General features: G+C 42.5%; 1 protein-coding gene across 6 annotated transcripts in view; it reads right to left on the bottom strand.

Moving 5' to 3' along the window:
• Positions 1–20,605: 20,605 nt before the first annotated feature.
• LOC137513307 (small conductance calcium-activated potassium channel protein 2-like) overlaps positions 20,606–26,326 on the bottom strand; it is a 204,040-nt gene continuing 198,319 nt past the window's right edge. For all 6 annotated transcript variants that reach the window (XM_068234121.1, XM_068234124.1, XM_068234123.1 and 3 more), the window contains one exon: positions 20,606–22,790. In XM_068234121.1, coding sequence (XP_068090222.1) covers positions 22,506–22,790 — 285 coding nt within the window. In that variant the 3' untranslated portion in view covers positions 20,606–22,505. The remainder of the gene's footprint in view (positions 22,791–26,326) is intronic.

Raw genomic sequence — 26,326 nt, 5'->3', positions numbered from 1 at the left:
CACAAGCTGACAGCAGGGAAAGACAGACAAAGCTATGCAACTTGCATGGAGATAGATCAGAACTGCCTGAGCTGCAGCACTAATACTTCCAGTAATAGCTGCTGCAGCAGCGATCATTACAAGGACCTCATCAAAATCTCCCCTCCTCCCAAAAATCTTCAAACCATAAATTCCCCTAACTGAGGTCCCCTTCAGGCTATTCTGATGATGATCCCTATAATGATCATAAATTATCCCTGTAGCCTTGCCATTTGTAATCTTACCGAAATGCTCCAGCACCCTCTCTTTTAATGCTCTTTTAGTTTTACCTATGTATTTTAGGCCGCAAGGGCATTGTATCATATACACTACTTTTTTTGTGTCACAATTTATAAAAGATCTAATAGTATATTCCTTTTCTCCCCTGCAGTCAAAAAATACATTGGTACGGTCCACATAGGGACACATCTTACATTTCGAGCATTTAAACATCCCCATGGGTTTCCTCTGGTCAAGCCATGTAGAAGGATTTTTTTGTAGTTCACTATGTACCAAACAGTCCCTCAAATTCGGTGCCCGCCTTGCTGTTAGAAGTGGTCTCGGCCCTACAATTTTTGCAACCTCTTTATCCGAAGTCAAAATAGGCCAGAACTTATTGAGAAGTTCACGTAAGTTTGCCCAATGGGCTCCAAAGCCGGTTATAAGGCGCATATGTCCCTCCCCCACCGCCCTTCGCGGCATCCCTCCGGGGGCCAGCAATTCTTGCCGGTCCTGGCTCCATGCCCTTTTTAGAGCTTTACGTAACACCGAGTGTGTATATCCACGTTCTCGGAATCTCTGATACATCATTCGGGCCTCCTGTCTGAAGTCATCATCTCTCCCACAGTTCCTCCTAAGACGGAGGAATTGTCCATATGGGATTCCCCTCTTTAGGGACTGTGGATGATGACTTCCAGCATGCAATACCGTGTTACCAGCAGTAGGTTTACGAAAGGACATTGTGGTCACTTTCTTTCCGTCTATTTTCAGCATGAGATCCAAAAAGGGTATCTCCATACCGAACGAAAACGTTAATCGAATATTCTTCTCATTGACATTGAGTTTGGACACAAATTGTTCCAACTCAATCTCAGTACCCCTCCAGACCATCAAGACGTCGTCTATGAATCTAATCCAGAGGGCGACGTGTGCACCATACTCCGGGGTAGGGAAAACTTGTTCCCTCTCCCAGAGTCCCAAATGCAGACATGCATAGGCTGGTGCACACGACGCCCCCATCGACGTTCCTCGTAATTGCTGATAATAACCTCCATCAAAGGTAAAGCAATTCCGCGTTAGAATCAATCTCATCGCCTCAACTATAAAGGCATTATGAGCCAAAGCGGAGGGATGCCGCTCGCGGAGGAAGAAGGACATTGCCCGGAGGCCCTCCTCATGTGGTAACTGATTTCCGACTACTTCCAGAAACATCAGTGTCTATACTGGAGGGTTCTAGACTATCTAGCCCTGTTGACCCCCGCCTTCCTTTCTTTTTGGCTTTCTTTTGTTCAATACGATTGATGGGGTTAAGGGCCTCATCCGAGTCCCATCTTGCCAAGTCTTTCTGAAATTTTTGTTGTTTTTGTTTTTTAATCGTAGCCTGAATCCGTTCAATTTGTTTTTTTAAATTATCATTAAAGGAATTGAATTCGGCATGTTCACTAAATGTATTCAACTACAAATTTACGTGCAAAATCAAAAAAACAAATTGAGCGGATTCAGGCTACGATTAAAAAACAAAAACAACAAAAATTTCAGAAAGACTTGGCAAGATGGGACTCGGATGAGGCCCTTAACCCCATCAATCGTATTGAACAAAAGAAAGCCAAAAAGAAAGGAAGGCGGGGGTCAACAGGGCTAGATAGTCTAGAACCCTCCAGTATAGACACTGATGTTTCTGGAAGTAGTCGGAAATCAGTTACCACATGAGGAGGGCCTCCGGGCAATGTCCTTCTTCCTCCGCGAGCGGCATCCCTCCGCTTTGGCTCATAATGCCTTTATAGTTGAGGCGATGAGATTGATTCTAACGCGGAATTGCTTTACCTTTGATGGAGGTTATTATCAGCAATTACGAGGAACGTCGATGGGGGCGTCGTGTGCACCAGCCTATGCATGTCTGCATTTGGGACTCTGGGAGAGGGAACAAGTTTTCCCTACCCCGGAGTATGGTGCACACGTCGCCCTCTGGATTAGATTCATAGACGACGTCTTGATGGTCTGGAGGGGTACTGAGATTGAGTTGGAACAATTTGTGTCCAAACTCAATGTCAATGAGAAGAATATTCGATTAACGTTTTCGTTCGGTATGGAGATACCCTTTTTGGATCTCATGCTGAAAATAGACGGAAAGAAAGTGACCACAATGTCCTTTCGTAAACCTACTGCTGGTAACACGGTATTGCATGCTGGAAGTCATCATCCACAGTCCCTAAAGAGGGGAATCCCATATGGACAATTCCTCCGTCTTAGGAGGAACTGTGGGAGAGATGATGACTTCAGACAGGAGGCCCGAATGATGTATCAGAGATTCCGAGAACGTGGATATACACACTCGGTGTTACGTAAAGCTCTAAAAAGGGCATGGAGCCAGGACCGGCAAGAATTGCTGGCCCCCGGAGGGATGCCGCGAAGGGCGGTGGGGGAGGGACATATGCGCCTTATAACCGGCTTTGGAGCCCATTGGGCAAACTTACGTGAACTTCTCAATAAGTTCTGGCCTATTTTGACTTCGGATAAAGAGGTTGCAAAAATTGTAGGGCCGAGACCACTTCTAACAGCAAGGCGGGCACCGAATTTGAGGGACTGTTTGGTACATAGTGAACTACAAAAAAATCCTTCTACATGGCTTGACCAGAGGAAACCCATGGGGATGTTTAAATGCTCGAAATGTAAGATGTGTCCCTATGTGGACCGTACCAATGTATTTTTTGACTGCAGGGGAGAAAAGGAATATACTATTAGATCTTTTATAAATTGTGACACAAAAAAAGTAGTGTATATGATACAATGCCCTTGCGGCCTAAAATACATAGGTAAAACTAAAAGAGCATTAAAAGAGAGGGTGCTGGAGCATTTCGGTAAGATTACAAATGGCAAGGCTACAGGGATAATTTATGATCATTATAGGGATCATCATCAGAATAGCCTGAAGGGGACCTCAGTTAGGGGAATTTATGGTTTGAAGATTTTTGGGAGGAGGGGAGATTTTGATGAGGTCCTCTACTGCAAAGAGGCCATGTGGATCTTCAAACTTGGAAGTGTGACTCCGGGTGGACTCAATGCAGAATTGGACCTATCCCCCTTCCTCAGAATCAATAAGTATATTTAGTAACGAGTCCCCTGATTGTGGTCCCTTAATAAGGAAAGTCCTGGGACAAACTAGATGCAGGGGTAGAGCAAGAGCTGTGAGTGGATCCGCAGTGCATGAACTGTGCCACAAACATGAACTGTGCCTTTAAGTGTGCCTCTTTGAATGAGGGAAGATAAGAAGATACAAGCAGAACTTATTATATGTCTTATATGCCTGCCATGAAGGTAGCTGAGAGATTGAGGAACTGCCTAAATAAATCTGAATATGAGTTCAATCGAAAATATGTCTGCATGTTTATTGGGGACAGAAATGACAAGGATAAGTAGTAATGTGAAGATCAGTATTTCTGTTTCTGGCTGTGAAAAGGAGTGGCCTCAGTACAACCTGCCTTAATGCCGACTCTGCCCATATAAATGTACTATTGTATGCAAAAAAGAAGAGAATGAGAGCCATTGCCTAATATTACAATGCAACAGGTGGTATTCACAGGAATCCTCCCCCTCAGCGTGAGCTTCCATATAGGATGATGTCAACGACAGGTTAACGGAGAGAGGGGGGTGGAGTCAAGGTGGATACAAAGGACGGGCTAGTAGAAGGCTTGGACACACCCTGATGAAACGTCCAATGAGGACGTGAAACGCGTCGGTGGGCGGAGCTTACGCGGAGGCGTGTGACGCAGCATCCTCCTCCACACATGCCGGATGGGATCCCGGGCTGGCGTCTTGCATCGTAGCTGTACACAGCGCTGTGAGGAGGCATCTCTACTAGTCCCAGCGCGAGTGGGGCAGGACTGAGTGGTTTAATACCTGTACCCGGAATACACTACAGAGAAATAGCTGACGAGAGGAGGGGTGAGACCAACCAATGCTGCCAGGCTATACGCGGCAGCGAAATGAAATGTGCATAACTTTTAAAGCATATCTTGCTGGAGTCATGGTGCATCAGACTTCATTGTTTGGATAAGGGGGCCCCCCGACACTTTGATCAGCTCAGGCACAAGTGTGTAAGGAGTGAGATTGCGCGGATGATTGTATTGATGGTATGGTATATTTCCTGGCCAGGATAGGTATATCCAATATAAGCATCATCACAGTGTGGTCACATGCATATAGCTACTGATGCTCCGCAATTGTTGGTTTTAATTGTTTGGGATTTATGCAATTACATTGTGATTATTTATGGGATGATCTGTAGTTAAGCTATCAATAAATTTATATTTTGGTATACGTATGAAGGTGTGCGACCCCAGTCCATTCCTTCTATTGTCTAAGTATTATATGGGTTTAACCTTCCCCTCCATCTGTGTATGGGATTAGTAGCCAAATAAGCGACTACAATACAGCCAAATTAATTAACTATATAAATTACGGATTACCTGGCAAGCTCATGATGGATGGACTGTACTGTAATTTCTGGACTCTGGACTGTATTGTAATTTCGTTGTTACTTGTTTAGTGGTTAGCTCTCTCGCCTTGCAGCGCTGGGTCCCTGGTTCGAATCCCAGCCAGGGCACTATCTGCAAAGAGTTTGTATGTTCTCTCCGTGTATGCGTGGGTTTCCTCCGGGCACTCCGGTTTCCTCCCACATTCCAAAAACATACAGATAAGTTAATTGGCTCCCTCTAAAAATTGGCCCTAGACTACAGTACTTACACTACATAATATAGACATATGGCAATGGTAGGGATTAGATTGTGAGCTCCTTCGAGGGACAGTTAGTGACAAGATATATATATATACATTGTACAGCGCTGCGTAATATGTCGGCGCTATTTAAATACTAAATAATAATAATAACCACTTTACCCCCACGCGTACGAATTTCTCCGTCCCTTTTTCCATCCTTTCACCCCCAGGGACGGAGAAATCCGTACTTTCGGCGCTCCTGCCGCTGCCCGCACTCCCGCTCACTCTAGTGCGCACTCCCGCTCGTAAACACACCGCCGGCCGCTCGCCCGGAGATCAATGAACGGGAAAATCCATTCCCGTTCGTTGATCTAAGCCCCGCAATGATCCGCTGCTTCTCCGCTAAGCAGCGCAATCATTGTGAGAAAAAAAAACCTTTCTCAGCCTCCTAGTACTTCCTGCACCCTAAAGCATTTTTTACATACAAATAAATTAGTTTTACACTAAAAATTAACTCCTTACCTCCCACACTCCCCAATTTTATTTTTTTTGTAATAAAAAAAAAAATTACAATAAAAAAAAATACATAAATAGTTACCTTAGGGACTGAACTTTTTAAATATTTATGTCAAGAGGGTATAACACTGTTACTTTATAAACTATGGGCTTGTAATTAGGGATGGACGCAAAACTGAAAAAAATGCACCTTTATTTCCAATTAAAATATTGGCGCCAAACATTGTGATAGGGTTTAATTGAGAAATAAAAACATTGTGATAGGGACATAATTTAAACGGTTTTATAACCGGGAGAAATGGGCAAATACATTTCATGGGTTTTAATTACAGTAGCATGCATTATTTGAAAACTATAAAGGCAGAAAACTGAAAAATAATACATTTTTTTCCCACATTTTTTCCTATTTTCCCATTAAAACACATTTAGAATAAAATAATTCTTGGCATAATGTCCCACCTAAAGAAAGCCTGGTTGGTGGCGAAAAAAACAAGATATAGTTCATTTCATTGTGATAAGTAATGATAAAGTTATAGACCAATGAATGGAAGGAGCGTTGAAAGGTGAAAATTGCTCTGGTGGTCAAGGGGTAAAACCCCTCAGTTGGGAAGTGGTTAAATAAAAAATAAAATTCAACTGTTAAAAAAAACAACTTAATGTCCAGGTCCTGGCCAAGCACCATTATAAGTATATTGGAGTAAGGCCTGATATTGTAAACCCTGATATAATAGAACTTCTGTAATAGTAAACCTGTTTTTTGGCCCCTTTGTTATTTTGTTGGTCAGAGACCTATGAGCCATGGTCCGTGGGCAGTCTGGCAGCCACTTGTAGCCTGCTCGGATTACCTCAAAAGTACCAGCCAGTGAGATCTGTGCTTCCCGATTACTGAGAAAATTATCTATCATTTGTGACTTTCTTGTGTATGGCTGCAACACTACGGTATCATCCAGGCTGCACAGAAATGTGGACAGAGGCACACACTATCAGTACTGTATCTGCATTAACTGGTGAGACCTATGCGTCCTGTGCAAGCTTTTGCTTGATTGTTGCATGCAAATCCCTGCATATTGAGCACAATGCATTAAAAATTGTACTCGCTTGCTGAAGCATTGAAAAGAAAAAATGACTCACAATTTTTGACTGAATTAAGATCCAGTACTATAGTATACTTTATGTTTATGACCATTTCTGACATAGTAAACTTCTGATATAGTAAAATACTTTTCTCAGTCCCTTGCAGTTTGCTATGAAGGGGTTCTATTGAATATTGTGTATTTTATATTAATTTTTTTGTTAATGGATATTGTTTGTTACCAATTTTCTGTTGACATATTTATTATCTGGATTATCTCGTATTGCTAAAGGGAGGTTTACTGGACACATTGTTCTTCTTTTAACGTGTGTCTTATATGTGTTAAACTTGGTGTAACTTGGTGAAATAAAGTTTATGTGATTATCAATCTTTAATTAACTGTTAAAGACGTTATAATTGTACTCATCCATGTTAATATCTTCCATCCTCCTCCGACGACGACGTTACAGCCCAATTTGAGCCTTGAATACATAAAGAACCACACACCTTAGGGAAGTGGATGCTGGTGCTGGACTCCTGGGCAAACATACAATGCAATCGAAAAGAGGGATTCGCACACAGACTTGCTGGAACATAAATCGCTTTTATTGTCCCATCACACACAAAGTACATCTGACCGTTCTACGACAATCGTTTTCGAGGCCGTGCAGGTCCCCTTTGTCAAGGCATGGGGCAGAAAAAATATACACCAAACACTGTGAAAACTGTGCAATAAATAAACCTGACATTTCATCAATTAGCCTCAATGCACCTGAGCTCCACATGTGTCTGTGTGCAGGTCTCTCTTTTCGATTGGATTGTATGTTTGCCCAGGAGTCCAGCATCAGCATCCACTTCTCTAAGGTGTGCTGTTCTTTATGTATTGGATTTCTACTTTGGCAAAGTTGCCCCAGCACCCTGATTAGTGGACTCACACCATGGTGATAACTACTTGCATGGCAGAGCTGAACTGATAATCTTATTCCGGTAAGACTGCGACACCGGATCATGACAACTACCCGGCCATTTGCAGAGCTTCTCATATGGCAAACGGCTTCCACAAAGCAGTGACTGTTGCACTTGTGTCTTCTTTTATGTCCACGGGAATGATCTGATCACTGACATAGTGGATGCTCCACGGACACAACGTGAACATGCACGTTCACAGAAGGGTGACATGACAGGTCAGTGATGGTTGTGCTCACCAATACATTTGAATTGGAAATATCTATTACCTTTCTATTATGGGCAGGTGCATTGAGGCCATTTGATGACATGTCAGGTTTATTTATTGTACAGTTTTCACAGTGTTTGGTGTATATTTTGTCTGCCCCATGCCTTGACAAAGGAGACCTGCACAGCCCCGAAACGATCATTGGTAGAACGGTCAGATGTACTTTGTGTGTGTGATGGGACAATAAAAGCGATTTGTGTTCCAGCAAGTCTGTGTGTGGATCCCTCTTTTCAATTTAATTTGAGCCTTGGCCTCCTTCAGTTTTCTGCCCCATCCATCTCAGTCCATCGCTGCCTGTTTCCAGTCGTATCTTAACCACTTTGCATCCAGACCCTGTTTTCCCCTTATGGACCAGAGCAGTTTTGACATTTTAATCAGCAATAACTTTATCCCTACTTATGACACCTAAATGAAATATATAGTATTTTTCAAGACTAACTAGACTTTAATCCAATTGCATTTTTTTTTCTTGAACATTTTTGTTTTCTTTGTATTTTAAAGGAAAAAATTGAAAAAAACACATTATTTCTCAGTTTTACCAATTCCAGTTTAAAAATAAAAAGCACTACTGTAAATAAAAACACAAATTTTGTTTGGCTATTTCTACCATTTATCACAAAACTTAAATTATGTTCCTGTCGCAATTTATGGTGAGGAAATTTGATTCTGAAATAATGCCACAGTGTGTATTTTTCACTATGAACTGAGAAAATAAAAGTATTTTTAATGGTAAAAATCAATCTTATTGGCTCAGGGAACAGATATTCACTTTCACCAATTAGTGCTGCAGTAGATGTTTTGCACAGGAGCCAGCCCAATCAAGTACAGCTGTGCTTCAGCTACAACCTAGGTTCTCAACGTACCCCAGGGGGTACCTCTGATGGTTCCAGGGGGTACTCTGGCTTGATATACTTAACCAAGAATAACAAATTTAGAGATTTAGAAAATGATTAATCTTATTTAAACAACACCAAGTTAACATTCTAGCTAGTTAAAAGCAATAGTAAATGCTTGGAAATTGTTTAGAACCAATTATCATGTACTACAATCAAATATATATTTGTCAAGGGGTACTTGTGATGATTTTTACTATGCTAGGGGGTACTTGGTGATTACTGGGTTTTAAAAGGGGTACATACCAATAAAATGTTGAGAAACACTGAGCTACAAGACATATATCTACGTCCTTGTGGCTTAGTTGAAGTCACAGAGGATGTAGATATACTGTAGTGGTGGAAAAAGTGGTTAAGCAGTTCTTCCATAGCCCCATTTTTTTTTGCTAGACTTACACATTAGCCTAAAGCATGTGAACATTTAAAGGGATACTGTAGGGGGGTCAGGGGAAAATGAGCTGAACTTACCCAGGGCTTCTAATGGTCCCCCGCAGACATTCTGTGTTGGCGCAGCCACTCACCGATGCTCCGGCCCCGCCTCCAGTTCACTTCTGGAATTTCTGACTTTAAAGTCAGAAAACCACTGCGCCTGCACGCCCATGTCTTCGCTCCCGCTGATGTCACCAGGAGTGTACTGCGCAGACACAGACCATACTGGGCCTGCGCTGTGCGCTCTTGATGACATCAGCGGGATCGAGGACACGACGGCAACGCAGGTGCAGTGGTTTTCAGACTTTAAAGTCTGAAATTCCAGAAGTGAACCGGAGGCGGGGCCGGAGCATTGGTGAGTGGCTGCGCCAACACAGGATGTCTGCGGGGGACCGTTAGAAGCCCCGGGTAAGTTCAACTCATTTTCCCCTGACCCCCCTACAGTATCCCTTTAAGACAATAAAACACATATGTTATTGTAGTATTTTATTCTAAATGTTTGAGATTCTTCTCTGCGTCTCCCATTTTCATCAGCAGTCTTTATTGCCTTTTTTAACCATCATGAGATCACAATATTAAATTAAAAACTAAAATATTTGGTCTCAAATACATTGGCAGCAAATGGCAGGCTTTTCTCAACTTTTTTGAAGCAAAGTTTCTAGCGGTGCTCATAACATCCTGGTACTATAGCGGTTAATGGGCTTACCAGGATGGCATGCATCATTACTATGATATACCTTCTGCCAGTAAAGCGATCAAGATTTTTTATCACGAGACTCCATGTCTTCTTTTCCAACAGATTATGAGCCACAAAATGACAAAAATAGTGAGTATATCTGACTCTTTAGCTGTATCTGAGATCCACCTCTTGAGCCTTTCAAGAGAACTGGTCATTTCTACTTCCACTTATAATTATACTGCCCAATCAGCTGCCACATAGTCAGGGCCAGATTTACCATAAGGTACTGTAGGCACGTGCCTACAGGCGCCTGATGATGGAAAGGCGGCTCACTCCTCTCCCCAAGTACCTCTCTTCTGCCTTCCCTAAGCAGAGTCCCGACTCCAAAGCATAAATGAGAGGTTACTCACCCTGCTCTTTGCATTCCAATGATTAGATCTCTGGCGGCATCTCAACTACTCAGCACTGAGGTTCCTTTAGCTACTTAGTACTTAGGGACACCTGTAGCTACCTATGACGGGCAAGGGGAGTAAGGGAGAAGTGACAGCTGGGCCAGCCAGCACACTTACGGTGTGGCTAGGCAGGGGTTTGTAGGTTCATGGAGGGTGAAGTCTAAGGTGCCAGAACATCTGTGCTTATAGGCTCCAGTGATGTAAATCCCGGCCTGCACATAGTCACTGTTTCTGTGAATTATGTCTGACTGCTTATAGTCCACCTCAAGATTTACTGTCCATCTAAGAAACTTGGACCCAGGTTTGTCGCCCCTTAATCATCAAGAGAATAATTAATCCTGTGCCTTTTTTAACTTTTATTCTACAGCCTGCCATGAAAATACACTTTGTGCTTCATGCCTGCTGTCTTAAACCTTGCTTTTCAGATTTCGTTATTTGTAAAGCCTTTAACAATCTATCCTATCCTAGTGGATAAGTAAGAAGATTTTAGAGTTGAGGCTTTTCCTGATTCTGAAAATGTGCAGTTGGAATCCAATAGCTGGTCAAATGGAAGGACTATAGCTCTAAGGAAATTATGTGGGGACCAAAGAGCAATATTTTACCAGTGCTGGTTAAAGCTTAACATCAGGATCATCCTGCTAAGCTAGCCTGTAGGGCAGAGGTCCCCATCCCCTGGTCAGCGGCCTGGTACCGGCGTAAGCCATTTCGAGCCATTCTGCAGGCCTGGCCTCTCACTATAATTACATTCATCCAACAGCGCGTCATCAGGTGGTGAGTGAGAGGCCACACCCACAGACCGAAAAAAGATATACACTCCTTCCCAGTAATAAACCTCCAACATCAGCATGTTGTGCTGCTTTTTCCCCATCCTGCAGCTTATCAGTGTCCTATGCTGCCAATCCCTGTTTTCCACTTATCAGAGTATTTTGTTGCCATTCCACATCCTGCACTTTATCAGTGTCCTGTGGTGCCATTCTCCATCCTGCACTTATGTGTCCTGTACCTCATCCTTCTAGTCTGCCCCTTCCTGTGCTGCTATGTCTCCTCTTACCAACAAAGGACCATACACCCCCCCCCCCTCAATAATCCCTCCAAAAAACACCTTGTACTCTTAAGACCAGCACCCCTGACAAGACCAACTGCAACAGCACCCTCCGCCTGGTCCCCAGAAAAAAAAATTGCAATGGAGAGCAGTCCTCTAGATGAAAAAGGTGGGTGAACCCCTGCTCTAGGGGTAATCGAAGGATGCCCTTAATGGGGGACCATGTCATCCTTTTCCCTGGTGCGTTTTGGTATGCATATTATATATATGCAAACACACCACGTGTAGAGGTGACTGCAGACACTGCACAGTTGCTTAAACCCCTTCTAACAACTTGATGCTGTGACATCAAGCAGTCCCAGTCTGTGCTAGATACTCTGCTCATTTGCATTTTGAGCAAGCTCATTAAACAACTGTGATCTGCTACTCTTAAGATGCATACACACCTTTGACTGATGTCACCCATCAGGGATTGGGATCCAATCCCCTTGGGCTGCATCACTGGGCCAGCCTGTACCAATGCAGAACAAGCTGTGTAGCTGACACCTTCTGTTGCTATGCGGGGAGGGTTGCTTTGCAGAGAGACAACAGAGTGGCACGTACATGGAGTAACACAGTGGGCGGGGGAGCAACGTACACAAAGAAGTTGGCCATCACTAGACCAAGTTGATCCACCAGGTGGATTGCTTGTGGGCTGGTGGTCAGGGGTTACTGTACACATGCCTGACTATTGACTGAGGCAGTTCTTATCGGCCGCCTCAGCTGACTTAAGTCGTGTGTATACAAGGCTTAATGCAGACTTTGATCTAATCTGATTTTTGAAACTGTTTGTCTCTTGCCTTGGCATTGAGCAGCACTCCAAGCAGTCTGGGGTCTCAGTGTACTCGACTAGATGTCAAATGCTTTTCTGGATGCTTGCAGAAAAGCATTTGACTGACACGCCAGCAGATGCCCGTGTGAACCAAGCCTTAATCTTTGCTACTGATACTCATCCAAACTCATTGCTACCTGCCCAGCCCATCATACTTTTCTCTGGTAAATACAGGGGGCCCCTTAGACTGCATCCTGGTTCCTTTTCTGCTCCACCTGCTGGTTCCTTCCATAACACGGGTACTATGCCTGCCTGTTACGAAACTGAAAATAAGCCACTGATCTTGTTCTACTTTGCCATGATCCAACTATCCTGTTTCCTTTTTGAAAAAAAAAAGGTAGCAAACCATTTGTCCATTTTAAAGCAGTATATATTTGCAAAAAAATGTCATCAAATTTTATTGACCCATCCTTTATTGTTATGCTATTCAGGCCTTTTTTTGTTATGCTAATGAGCAGTGCCCATTTAGGTGTTAAAGGACACCTGCAGTCAGAGGGATATTGAGGCCTATATTTTTATTTCCTTTTTAAACAATGCAAACTGCCTGGCTGCCTTGCTAAAGGCTCATCATCAAGGCAACTATTCCACCCAACTATCGTCTAAACTTGCTTTGTTGGATGATAGTTGGGCTTGTGTACGCTGGACAAACTGACAAGACGTACAACTGATAACAAGCGGTGTGCCTGATCCAACCAGCGGATCAACCTGATAAACTATCGTGCAGGTTGGCCACGTGTATAGAAGTCGTTTGAGCGACTTGTCATTTTTAAATGCAGACATGTTGGTGCAGTATTTAAATGAATTGGTTGTTTAGTTGATCAGCGTGTGTCCATATTTGTCATGTAAACAAGTTGTGCGGCTGATCATGTTGTGCAGTTGGTCGTGAATTAAATTGCACGTGTATGCACGAGCCTTAATCCTCTGCCTTTTACCAATAGACCCTGAACAAGCATGCAAATCAGAGGTTTCTAACTGAAGTCAGACTGGATTAGCCACATTGGGCTTGATTCACTAAAGCATGCTAAAAATACAACATAACTGTGATCCAAGGGGACTGCATTTCTGTGGGCTTGAGAAGATGGCATATGGGTGGAGAGGGTGTCATAAGGTACGCCAGATATCAAAAAGGGAGACCCGGTGGATATATAGTATGGGATGTCTCCAACCTGGAGGACATAACATAGATTTGGATTTAAACTGTTTTCTTGTGGATAATTAGATGTGAGAACACTGTTGTAATTAAAGACAGACTGTTGTAATCAAAGCAATTAAAGATATGTTAAGGAATAAAGGTGAATATAGTAGGTCAAACAGTAGTGACCTGATAATAATGGTATTTGTCTAATAAAGATAGTGGATTGGATTCTAAGTGAAGAGTAGGCAAAACAAGCTATATGGAATGTGTAATGTACATGATATTTATGAACTTATTGATATATGCTGTTTTTCATCTTTTTAGTATTTTAATTGTTATTATTATTTTATACTGTAAACGGAATCTTCCTCTTTGCTATGCAGGCAGAGAATCTTAACAACGTAGTTGCGGCCAGGGGATCTCACATGAGTGCGATGTGCACTCATGCTGTATCCATTCAGCACCTTGACGGTAATGTGAGACCCAATAGGCGCACTGTGCATACGGCATGCTGGGAGCGTGACGTATAGAGTAATGCATTGGACTGGCCAATGGGGGCGCATTGGCGCAAAGGTAGCTGGGAGTTGTAGGCAGCAAATAGCCGCGCACTATCAGTTAGAATGGCAAATGGGTGCGCATCGGCGCAGGGATAGATGGGATGCTGGAGGTGGCCAATAGCCGCGTACTGAGATACAAATATCCTGGTGTGTGTCCACTCTCCGTGACCTTGATGAGTCGCAAGCGAGTTACGAAATCGATCGGGCGGAGGTGGACATACCAGGAAATGCAGAGCAACCCTAAAGCAGCGGTACTGCCTGAGGTGGACAGCTAGAAGGTGGTAGGAGCCAGTACACTTTACACCCGGCTTGGCAATGGGGGAGAGCCTGTGGAAAAACTCTGTGCCTAACTTAAAGTGAGGAAACTGTGAGTGTGTTTTTAAAATAAAAGTTTTTATAGCGGTAACAGTATTATGCTATGTGAGGTTTCTAGGCTTCCTGGACTTGTGCATGGTTGGCCTGTCTAACAGTGGCCAACACGTCTGGTGAGTCTGTTTACTATCGGGTGTTTAGGGTGAAGGTCACTATTGAAGTTGCAAGACACAGGAAAAGAGAATGTGGTTTTTAGAGACTAATGGAAATTGAAGGATGTGCGCTTAAAGTGGATCCGAGATTAACTTTTACTCATTGCATAATTGTGTCCCTTTCCTATAGTTTATAGGGCATTCCTCAAGCCAAATACTTTTTTGTTTTTGTTTTAACACTTTAATTCCCTATAAACTAAACAAGCCTCGCCCACAGCCCTCAGAGTGCAAAGGCACTTTCAGACAATAGCAAGGGCTTACAGGAGCTCAGTCTGGGCAGGAGGAGGGGGAGGTGTTACTAGCCATTGATTTCAAAGGCAGAACGGAGGAGGGAGAAGGAGAGGGAACTGAAGAAAGCTGATAGTATCTCCAGCCCTTAGCCTGTGACAATATGACAAAAAGAACATGGCTGCCCTCATTGTATCACAGGAATAAATAATCATACACTTTTTAAAGTATGAGTGTTTCATCTCGGATCCGCTTTAACATAAATATATTGATTCTGGAAAGACTTGCCTAAGTCTGGTGATAGCGCACTCTATGGGACACTTACAATTTATGTTTCCGCTATAGCACTTTGAAATGTTTTAAGGAAAGCGTGCTAAGTGTTAGCACGCCAGTAAAAAGCCCCTTAGCACATGCAAAGTGCCTTTGCATGCGCTAATATGCACGCAAAGTTTAGCGCTGCATGGTGCGCACAAAACATCGCACTGTTCGCGTTCAAAATAGCCTGATAAGCGTACTTTGCATGCGGCGTTTCACGCGCACCGGTGCAACATTTCGGGCGCACCAAATAGCACGCGATCAGTAATAGCTTTCCCTGTGCAAACTACTTAGCACTCTAGTTTGCACGTGCAAAGCTTTTAGGAGTGCTATGTTAGCATGCTTTAGTGAGTCAAGCTCATAGTCTCATGCTTGTTTCAGGTATGTACGTCATGCATGCACTACTGAAGCCAGAAAGATCAGCTGGACTGTCAGGCAATGGTTATTGTTTAAAAGGAAAATAAATACTCTCATTTCAGGTGTCCTTTAAGATTCCCTTTCTTTTTGAAACTAGCAGTTATACTTTATATAAGAATTCCATAAAGAATTGTATGCTAATAATAGCTCTGTGGTGCACACCTCCTGAATTGGTCACCACAGTCATCTGCCTGGTTTGCCTATGCCTAAAAACGTCCCTGCATAGAGGTGATCATTATTGATATATGCTGGATTGAAGAAGGTAATATGTAGAAGGTAATATTCTCTATTTACTTTTCCCGATAGTAGATAAAACTTGAAAGACAATATGATACAATTAAATTGGCTTTTATGAGTATTATATGAATGTATGATGCCGGGCATACACGGCTCGTTTTTTTTAATCAATCGAGCCGCTGATGGCTCGATTGATAATTTCCGACATGTCCGATTGCCCGCCCGATCGACTCCGCGCTCGATACCCGCGGGCAGGACAATGGAACAAAATAAGCGCAAGATAAGAAGCGCCCGCGGGGACGAGCAGGAATCGATCCGGGCGGCCACGGGGACGCGCCGGCATCGATTCCAGCGCACAAACAAGCCGTGTATGCCCGGCATAAAGCTCACATTTGGATGCTGTACAACTAGTGATTTGATTATCCACAGCAGCCACGTAGTTCCAAAGTGATAGGCCAATGAATAATAAGTGTGCCTCTTATGCAGGGACAGTGTCAGCCAGGCCATGCTGGGCAGTGACATGTCATTGTGTTATGTCACTAGTTCTTTGGGTGAGTGGGATAAGGAAGAGGTGAAAGGAGTGCTAGAAGATGCTGGATAGTGGCATATAGTATTTTACTGGGAATGTGTAGTGTTGGTGTGGGTAGTGGTGTCGTATACCACTTCACTCTGGGTATGCCTCTTTTGCCACCGTCTTAATAAAAGATCAAGATTATTATGAATTTTACTTACTGTGTCCATTTTTCTCTGCTGTGATAGAAATATGTACCTGTTTTATTACTGGGGACATGGTCTGTGCATTTTTGCATATGCACTACCTGACTGTTACTTTGTCATAAGTGGTTCCCTTCTTTGATTGTGGAGGTTTTCCAGATCACTCAAGTTCTCGAACCTTTGTAGACCAAGCACTATTATCACGCATTGCTGGGAGCACCCGGGTTAACAGGAACCAAATGCTGCCATAATCCATCAGTTTTTGGTGAAGATGGCCTGTAACATAAAGCCTAAGTTCACTCTCCTGGATTTTTCATTGTTAGGTACGGTGAATATGGGACTTTGCAATTACCCACACAATTTTCATATTTTTTATAGTTGTTTTTTGAAAGAAATTGCCGTTGAAAAGCTAGTCACATGATCTACAGACAGTGGCATAGGTAAGAAGCTTGGGGCCGCAGTGCAAGCACTTTATTGATATGGAGCACCAATACCTACCAAAGACAGCTGCAGTTTCATAGTGGTGTATTTAACTACCTACAGACCGCCCCATGCCAATGGGAGTGGCCACGTCGGCAGTCTCAGGACCACCTAACGGCATTTGGCGTCAGGTCCTGGGGCCGGCTACTGCAGGAGATCGTGCGCAGGCTTTATCGATAAAACATTCAACAAATATATAACACCTTAGTGAATTCAAAATAAGATTTTACCCATGTGGTAAATTGTCATATGTTTGATAAAGTGTTTGATAAAGCTTAGTGAATTGAGGCCAATATGGACTTGATTCACAAAATCGTGCTAACTGTTAGCACGCCAGTGAAAAGCTGCTTATCACGTGCAAACTGCCTCTTTGTGTGCTAATGCGCGCCTAATAGTTTGCGCGCGTAAAGTTTTATGCGGCCACAAAACCCTATGCGACTTTGCGCACGGGACTTCGCGCACGAGTTTATTCCTCAAAACGGTGCTAACCTACTTAGTGCAATGGTTATCACGCCCAAAAGTCTTTAGGAGTGCTAACTAGGTTAGCACCGCTTTGTGAATCAAGCCCAATGTGCAAAGACTGATATATATCGAAATATGTATGTGCTTCATATTGGTGTGTAATGTAGCAAAGCTACATAGCTTCAAACAAACAGAGCACAGGAAGCCATAAAAAGTCTCCAAGAGAGTTTATTTCTTTTTTCTAGACATGTGGCATTCTGTTATTTTCTAGAAAAATGGATATAGATTCTAAGTATCCTTTATGTCCTTTAAAATAAAAACCTAGAAATTAGATATTACTAGTGTGAGCTGGGTACCTAACATTACCAACCCTTCCTAAAATGCAGGGGGTATTTTAACCTCTTCAGTGCTGGATGGTCACTACACATTTTGGAATTAACTGATCATTGATTTCTCACCATGAGTATCCCTGCTTTGGAGTGAGTTGGAAGCTGACTGTATTCTAGAAATAAGTCAGTGCCCTCTATGGAATTGTGTCATACAGAACATGCTTACCCAGTATACCTGGTTTCATCCATGGAAAACTGAACGTTTATATAGCAGCAGCAGCAGCAGCAGCATTCTCCCTCTAGTGTTGCTGATGGACAGATGGAGTACATGGCATCATGCATTACTGAACTGAACCAACAAAGATTTTCACATTACTACTTCAGCTGTAATTTATCAGACTGTCCATGGGCCTGCCAGTTTAATGTTTAAGAGAGTACTAGGTCCAGTTAAAGGCATCATGCTGAATAGCCCATCTTCCAACGTGCAGACTATACATATTGATTAAAAAGTGGGTGAATTTTCCAAGCTTCTCAGATGTGTCATGTTTAGTCCTTTTATCTGGCATAAAGTTCTTCATTTATATGGCTCAACTAACATGAACATATAAATCCTGTATGTCTAGTCTCACAGTACACTTTTCAAGGTGGTCTTTTCTTTGCCATTGCCTTCTGCACTAAAGGCTGCTGCCATGTCCAAACATTTACTACTGGCGTGCACTGTAAATTCTAGTGTAAAATAAATGATAATCTATCGTCAATTTCATCTGACTAATGCATAACCTCATTAACCCATCACATACAATATTTCATAATGGCCAATGCAGAATGCAGTAGCAGAATGCTTGGAAAGACTGCAATGGCTTCTAATGGGGCATCACAGAGCCCTGACCTGTTCTATGGGTGCAATAGGGAATACCTGGGCAAGGTATTAGGTGGAGATGGTATTCAGATATGATTGGCTGCTTTTTTGATAGTTGTCTGCAAGAGGGTCAGATGTGGAAGCAATGTAGATATATGCAGCAAACTGTATATATGAAGACGAAAAAAATGACAAGCTTCCGGAAATAGAATTTTGATTCCAGAATATACAATTGGGCTGTGTTGATTAAAGGAAACACTAGCTTTAATATGTGAGATAAATGTTTCAAAGGGTGTCCAAGGCCAAGATTAACTGCTGTGATCTCACTGTCAAAGGGCAATTGTGATTGGAAGATGAAGGAAAAACATTCGGAATGGCACAGTTTTAACAATTTTAAATTGAAAATTGTTGTACACTCAGTTTAATGGATGTTCCAGTGTATTAATTAATGCATTTGAACAATCATTCTTCCTTCCAATATTGTGCCAACATAATCATACCATTGGCTGTCCAAATCTCCTCGTTTAGCTATACGTTCACGCTTAAAGGGACCCTGAGCAAACCCTTAAAACGAAAAGCTGCACATACCTGGGGCTTCCTCCAGCCCCCGTAGCCCGCGAGGTCCTGTGGCGTCCGCCAGGGTCCTTTCCTGGTCCCGCTGGTGGCTGTTAGCCTGGCGACTTCAGGAGAAGTCATGCGCAACTGTGCATGTGCTGCCCGTCCGTGCATCTGGCTCAATTACTTATGCATTGCCGTATTTCTCTTGTGCAGTTCAGTTTTTCGAGAACTGCGCATGCACAGGAGGCTTACAGCAATGCTGGGCGTGCGAACGGGCCGCACATGCGCAGTTGCGCACAACTTCCCCCAAAGTCTCCAGGCTAACGGGGCCGCCAGTGAGACCATGGACGGGACCCAGAGGACGCCAAGGGACCTCGCAGGCTACAGGGGCTGGAGCAAGCCCCAGGTAAGTGCAAATTTTCATTTTAAGGGTCTGTTCGGGGACCCTTTAATGCACCAGTATATCTTAAATGACAAACTACAGTACCAGGTTTCATTGTTTTATTACCAGATGAAATCCAGTTTCTCAGCCCATCCCCTATGGGGAAGAAACATGTCACCATATGAATGTTTGGCATGGGGATCTGTTTTGTTAATTGAAAGCTGAGAATGGCTTTAAAGTAAAACTATCATGTATGAAATAGAGAGCTCCATTGATAACTTATTTGGATGAACATTTAAGTTTGTTGGTTGTCATGCTTAATCCCATTGCTTCATTTTTTACTGAGTCACTGACCTAGAAAACATATGCAAACCGAGAAATTTGAAGTGTTGACATGCATACAGTTCAACCATTGGGTTTGTTTCAACTCCCTCCTGTGAATGAAGGAAGTCTAGTCTGCAGTCATACATTCTTACTGTTATAACAAGCCACTTAAAGGGCAACTGAACTGGGAAGAACGTGGAGGCTGCCATATTTATTTCCTTTTAAACAATACCGGTTGCCTGGCAGCCCTGCTGGTCTATTTGGCTGCAGTATGTGCGAGTAACTCTAGTAACAAGCATGCAGCTAATCTTGTCAGCTCTGACATTAATGTCAGAAACACCTCATATGCTGCATGCTTGTTCAGGGGCTATGACTAAAAGTATTAGCGGCAGAGGATTAGCAGGACAGCCAGGCAAATGGTATTGCTTAAAAGGAAACAAATATGGCAGCCTCCATATCCCTCTCGCTTCAGTTTTCCTTTAAGTCTTCCCTGGCATAATTCCATAATGTTAGGACTTATCCTCACTGACCAAATCTAGTATTTCTAACCCAAGAAGGAAGGTGGATGCAAACACATTCTGTCCAAATTCCCTCTACCATGTCTAAAAGCTGGAAGATAAGATTAGGCCTTTTTTGTTATCATTGAGAAGCCAGACATTAGTAGGTCCAAGTAGTTAGAACACTTGGATTATGTCAAGGAAAAATCAGTGTGATTATAATGCTAGGTACACACCATACAATTTTCTGTTACATTTACCTGCCAGATCAATTAATACCAACATGTCCAATCTGAATTTCGATTGAAAAAACGATCGATTGAAAAACAATTTAAAAAGCCAACGGAAAATCAAATAATTGGTTTTTCAATCGATTTTCATTCAGTTGTATGAAAATCGATAAAAAAATGAAAGAAAAATTATCAGAAAATCGAAAAATTGTTCGAAATTCAGATTGGACATGTTGAGAAAAAAATCGATCTGGCAGAGCAAGGCTAATCTTTAAAAGGCTAAATGTACTATAAGTGCACTTACCCTTCGAATAGTGAAGTCAAAGAATGATTTTGTGTAGTGATGAGCAAACATTTTCTAACGTGCTAATTAGCGTCTCCTGAGAGGTGGAAGTTGAGCCTAGTAAACCTCTGAATAATTAACACAGCTGCTTGTTACATGAATCACTTGGTAAAAGCTTTGAGTTGCTAATCTCAACTTTTGTCTCCAGTCCTGGCTGGGTTTAAAGAACACCTGAAGTAAAAATACAATTATGAAATAACTACTTTTATATATTTTACTAATGAAACATAGAACATTAGTAACTTTGAACAGAGTCTTATATTTTTATTTTCAGTTTCAGTAAGAGCTTCATTTTTAAGATTGGCTTCTAAACAGCTGCCATTACTGCATCATATAAACTCTGCTTGCTTGAGCTGCAAGACAAATCAAAATAATGAACTTTTGAACTTTCCAGCTATAAAACGTTATCATCAATCTTATCTCAGTCAGATAAGAGGCTTTTGCCTTCTATTTACTTTTCAGGAAACAGGGCTCAATCCAAGATCCTGTTCAACAAGTTAATTTGCATAGATAAAAACTCTAGTTTTTTAACACTTGCTGTACAGGAAAACTGAAAAGGGCTTTGGTAGTACATTTGTCACATTATGACACTTCAGGTACCCTTTAATAAGCATACTAGGAGAATTTAGATTGCTCACACTAAACAAGTCATCCAGTGATCTAGCAACTTTAAAAAAGTTAACAATGGCAGCTCGCATATTTCCATCATGATAACTTCACTTTAAAATAAATTGTCTACATTCCACAGATTCCTTGTAATTGGAACCGGCCCTCCAGGGTAAATTTAAGGTAGATGTCTTCAGTGCAACAGAAGAATATAAATATGCCTACATATTCTATCTTTTTGGATTCTTTAACGAACCAGTTGCTAATCTCATACACAGTTCACATAACCCCTTTATAATAACCATTGCCACCCTGTGGGGCAGTGACACCAGCGTACTACATATTACACCACTTCAGAAACAAAAAAAAGTTAAAAAAATACAGAGTTTTGCTTTCTTGGTTTAGTACACTCCTATATATATATAAATATATATGGATATATTTATATACACATATTCATATATGTAAACACACACACGTACGTTTGAGACCAATGAATGGTCCACTTACAACTCAACCCCTTCATGCCAGATGAAAGTTACTATTCTCTCTGACAATAACAAGGTTACATGCAGTCCCATCTCATTCATATGTGGCTCTTTAAAATATATACTATGTTAATCGCCTTCATTCTTATTTATATACCTATATACAAACACAGTTTTCTTTTTTTGGCAGGGGTTATTAAAAAAATATGTCTGACTGCCTATCAGTTTTTTTTTTTAAACATGAAGCTGGAAGCCTCAGGGCAGAGGTGTTTATTGTACTTATAACAAAACATATGGCAGACAGCCTTTAAAACCTACTTTAAGCAAAATAAATACAATTTGGGGATTTTGTTAGCAGACTGATTTAGAAATCTATCTAGACTGGACTATACCCCATCACTGCGCAGGATCGTCCTGTGACAGAGAGAGGGATAATCGCGCCATGCGCGTACTCGCGTGTGCGTGTTTACACAAACATTTTTATTTTTATTTTTTTCATTTTTGATAGAACTTTCACTCCAGCATTTTCAAAGAACCCTCAGGGGTTAACAAATATCCAAGGCTTTTAAGAAAAAAAGCTGACATAATTAAACCACATAGTGGCTAAGGATAAAAGGTGAGCTCGTTAGCTGTTCACTCCACCACTCCCACCCTGGATTCCGTCTGTCCTCTTCCCTCCTCAGCCGCTGTCTGAAGAGGTGTGAGGGGCAGTGGAAGGAGAGGTACGTCTCCGTGGGGGGCTCCATGAATTGTCTGAGCTGTTGGAAGGGGGGAAAGGCCTGTGGGACCGCAGAAGGAAGAGTTCTCCCTGCTCTCGGAGCAGGGCCTGAGCTATAAGCCCCGGAAGAGCATGGAGAGTGTCATTCAGGGAGTCAATCTTGGTCTCTAAGGTCACAATTCTCTTCTCAAGGTCATCATTTCGTTCTTGCAAGTCAGACATGAGGTCATACATGACGTTCTGTGTCTATGGAGAAAGTTAAGGGGAAAAGACAGTAATGTTGTATTGCATAATATTCCACAAACAAAACATTTCAATGCCTCCACAACTTGGAAGCAATACTATCATCTTTAACACATTAGAATACATCATATTCATTCTGAATGTATCAGGATGGACACAAGTATTTTGCAAGACTTTACTTCACCTTGAAGGAATGTAATTGACAAGATCAATATCAATGTATGACTAATGCAAGGTTATCTTCACACACAGCCTTAAACAGGAACTCCAGCCTAAACAAACATACTGTCATTAAAGGCGCACTACATTACAGAGTAAAATAAGCCATAAATTACTTTTCTCCCATGTTGCTGTCACTTACAGTAGGTAGTAGAAATCTAACGGAAGTGTCAGATTTTGGACTAGTCCATCTCTTCATAGGGGATTCTCAGCAAGGCTTTTATTCTTTATAAAGGTATTCCCCAAAAAGGATTTAAACAATGATGCTGGCCAGTTTCCGTGCTCGCTACACATTTTTTTGACACTTGGACAGAGCAACTGCCATTCACTAAGTGCTTTTGAAAATAAATATATCCCTGAGAATCCCCTATTAAGAGATGGACTAGTCCAAAACCTGTCACTTCTGTCAGATTTCTACAACCTACTGTAAGTGACAGCAACATAGGAGAAAAGTAATTTATGCCTCATTTTACTCTGGAAAAAAATGTACTTCTTATTTGCACATGTTTGCACATATTTTCAATTTTACAGTTTTTCAGTGTAGTGCCCCTTTAACCTCCCCGGCGTTCTATTGAGATCGCCAGGGAGGCTGCGGGAGGGTTTTTTTTTAATTAAAAAAAAACTATTTCATGCAGCCAACTGAAAGTTGGCTGCATGAAAGCCCACTAGAGGGCGCTCCGGAGGCGTTCTTCCGATCGCCTCCGGCGCCCAGAATAAACAAGGAAGACCGCAATGAGCGGCCTTCCTTGTTTTGCTTAGATCGTCGCCATAGCGACGAGCGGAGTGACGTCATGGACGTCAGCCGACGTCCTGACGTCAGCCGCCTCCGATCTAGCCCTTAGCGCTGGCCGGAACTTTTTGTTCCGGCTACGCTGGGCTCAGGCGGCTGGGGGGACCCTCTTTCACCGCTGCTCGCGGCGGATCGCCGCAGAGCGGCGGCGATCAGGCAGCACATGCGGCTGGCAAAGTGCCGGCTGCGTGTGCTGCTTTTTATTTGAAGAAAATCGGCCCAGCAGGGCCTGAGCGGCAGCCTCCGGCGGTGATGGACGAGCTGAGCTCGTCCATACCGCTCAGGAGGTTAAGTTACATTAGTTATCCTAATTAAAACAGATAGGTATTATAATCTCGTACCCACGCTGTTTTAAAAGAACAGGCAAATGTTTGATTTCATGAGGGCAGCCATCTTTTTGGTTGAAAGGAGGTGACAGGGGAGCATGAGACACAGTTCCAACTGTCCTGTGTGCTAATCACCCATCCCAGTTGCTAGGCAATGTGAATAACAACATAGGAAATCCCATCATTCTTTGCACAGCATCAGGGAAAAAAAGCCCAGGCAGTTTTCTTTGATGGGTGGAGCTTAGCTAAAAATGCAGCTAAAAATTATGCTTTGGTAAGAAAAACAAAGTTCTGATGCTGTGAAACTGTTAAAGAAACACCAAGCCTTTTCAGTTCTGCTGAGTAGATTTTTATTTCGGAGGTTCACTTTACAGCTAATATCTCCTTATTATTGATAGATGTTCTGAAGACATCCTCTCCTGAAACTTATGAGAAGATATGAACAATTTATTTTGCAGACATTCTCCTCTGGGCTGTAGAATTGGAGTTGTGGAGTAGTTATTGGGTATCTGAGTCTGAGTGGCAAAAAAGGTTTCTGACTCTGGCTCCTGATATATTAGTCTTATTTCAGAGATAACAGTCAAAATAAAGCCCAGTCCGTAGGTGTTTCATCAGTCTGAAGTTTAGATCTGTTATTATGCAACCTGAGGTTTATACATAATTTTAATGTAGATTATGGTACATTACAAAAAGTGTTTTCAGTTTAAATGATCATTTGAAAGAAACATGAGGTGTTATCCATTGCTTGCAAACCTGGTTCTGTACATGAAGAATGAGTAATAAAGGAAGATTAAGCTCACGTCCTTTGCAGATTAACGTTTAACTGTACTATGCTCTCAGATGTACCCAGATTTGGATAGATAAAGGCAACATAGGCCCTTGCTTAGTAGTGTTGATTTAATTTGCCTCAGTTAAGTTTGGATTTAGTTTGAATGACTTCGGGCCATGTGCAATTCACTTTTTCTCCTGAGTTCTCTCCTAGGAGAAAAAATTTCATCTTCGATGTAAAATACATTTTTAGCATACAATAGATTAAAAGGTACTGTCAAAATATTTTTGAGTACTTGTTTGCTTGCTGGTTGTTTAAAATACATTTTATTTACAATTTGTGAAAATATCCCCCAGGAGAACACTGCGGTTAAAAACTGATTGCATATGGCCCTTAGTCATTCAAACTAAATCCAAACTTAACTGAGGCAAATTAAATCAACACTACTAAGCAAGGGCCTATGTTGCCTTCATCGATCCAACCCTGGGTACATCTGAAAGCATAGTACAGTTAGACATTAATTTGCAAAGGATGTGAGCTTAATCTTCCTTTATTACTCATTCTTCATGCACAGAACCAGAGTAGAGCTGCGCAGCCGCACTCGCATCTATGCGGACTGCACAGCCGCGGCATACCTGTGGCATGAGAGCCCGACCCACACGGTGGGGTCGGGAGCTGACCGGGGGTCTGGCAAAGAGCTGGGGACCCGGCGGCATGGATGACGTCCTCCGTGCATACAGAATAAAGACAGGTACTGAACGTTTTTTCTTACAATTGTCACCTTGTAAGTCCTTCAAATAGACACCTAAATGCTGATACCCAAGTGGTTAATGTTTAGAATTCTTCGGCTCAGCTCAAATCTGGGGGAGGAGGCATGTATAGACAGCAGTTCTCATGCCCACCACTCACCCCGTTCTTCTCTGTCTCCCTCCGCTGGTTCCCAAATGCACCCCAAACCTAGTCCTAGGTCTGCCAGGGCAAGCACAAGCGTGCAGGCGCTATACCTGCGGCGCATGTCCTTGATATAGCTTCCGTGGCATTAACAACATACTGATTCATGTTGGCAGTTACAGTCTTGGAAAGCCAATAAGGTTCAACTTCCTAGACAGTAGTTCTTTACTTGTTTGTTCAGGCTCTTCAGACAGTGGCTGGGGAGGGAAGAGGACAGACGGAATTCAGGGTGGGAGTGGTGGAGTGAAGAGCTAACAAGCTCATCTTTTATCCTTAGCCTCAACGTGGTTTAATTATGTCCGTTTTTTTTCTTAAAAGCTTTAACACATGTGCGCTACGTCACAACTCGTAGTGCACATGCGCAGAGTGCTTCAACCACGGGAGCGCAATCAAGGATGCGTGCCACCAGGCTAGTGCCTGTGCACTAGTTCACGACCTGAGAGACACAGAAGTAGGTACGGAGGGCATTAACGAGACAGGAGAG

This window comes from Hyperolius riggenbachi, chromosome 1, assembly GCF_040937935.1.
Source record: "Hyperolius riggenbachi isolate aHypRig1 chromosome 1, aHypRig1.pri, whole genome shotgun sequence".
NCBI lineage: Eukaryota > Metazoa > Chordata > Amphibia > Anura > Hyperoliidae > Hyperolius > Hyperolius riggenbachi.
Note: the sequence above shows the minus strand (reverse complement) of the source record. Positions and strands in the feature narration are given on the sequence as shown.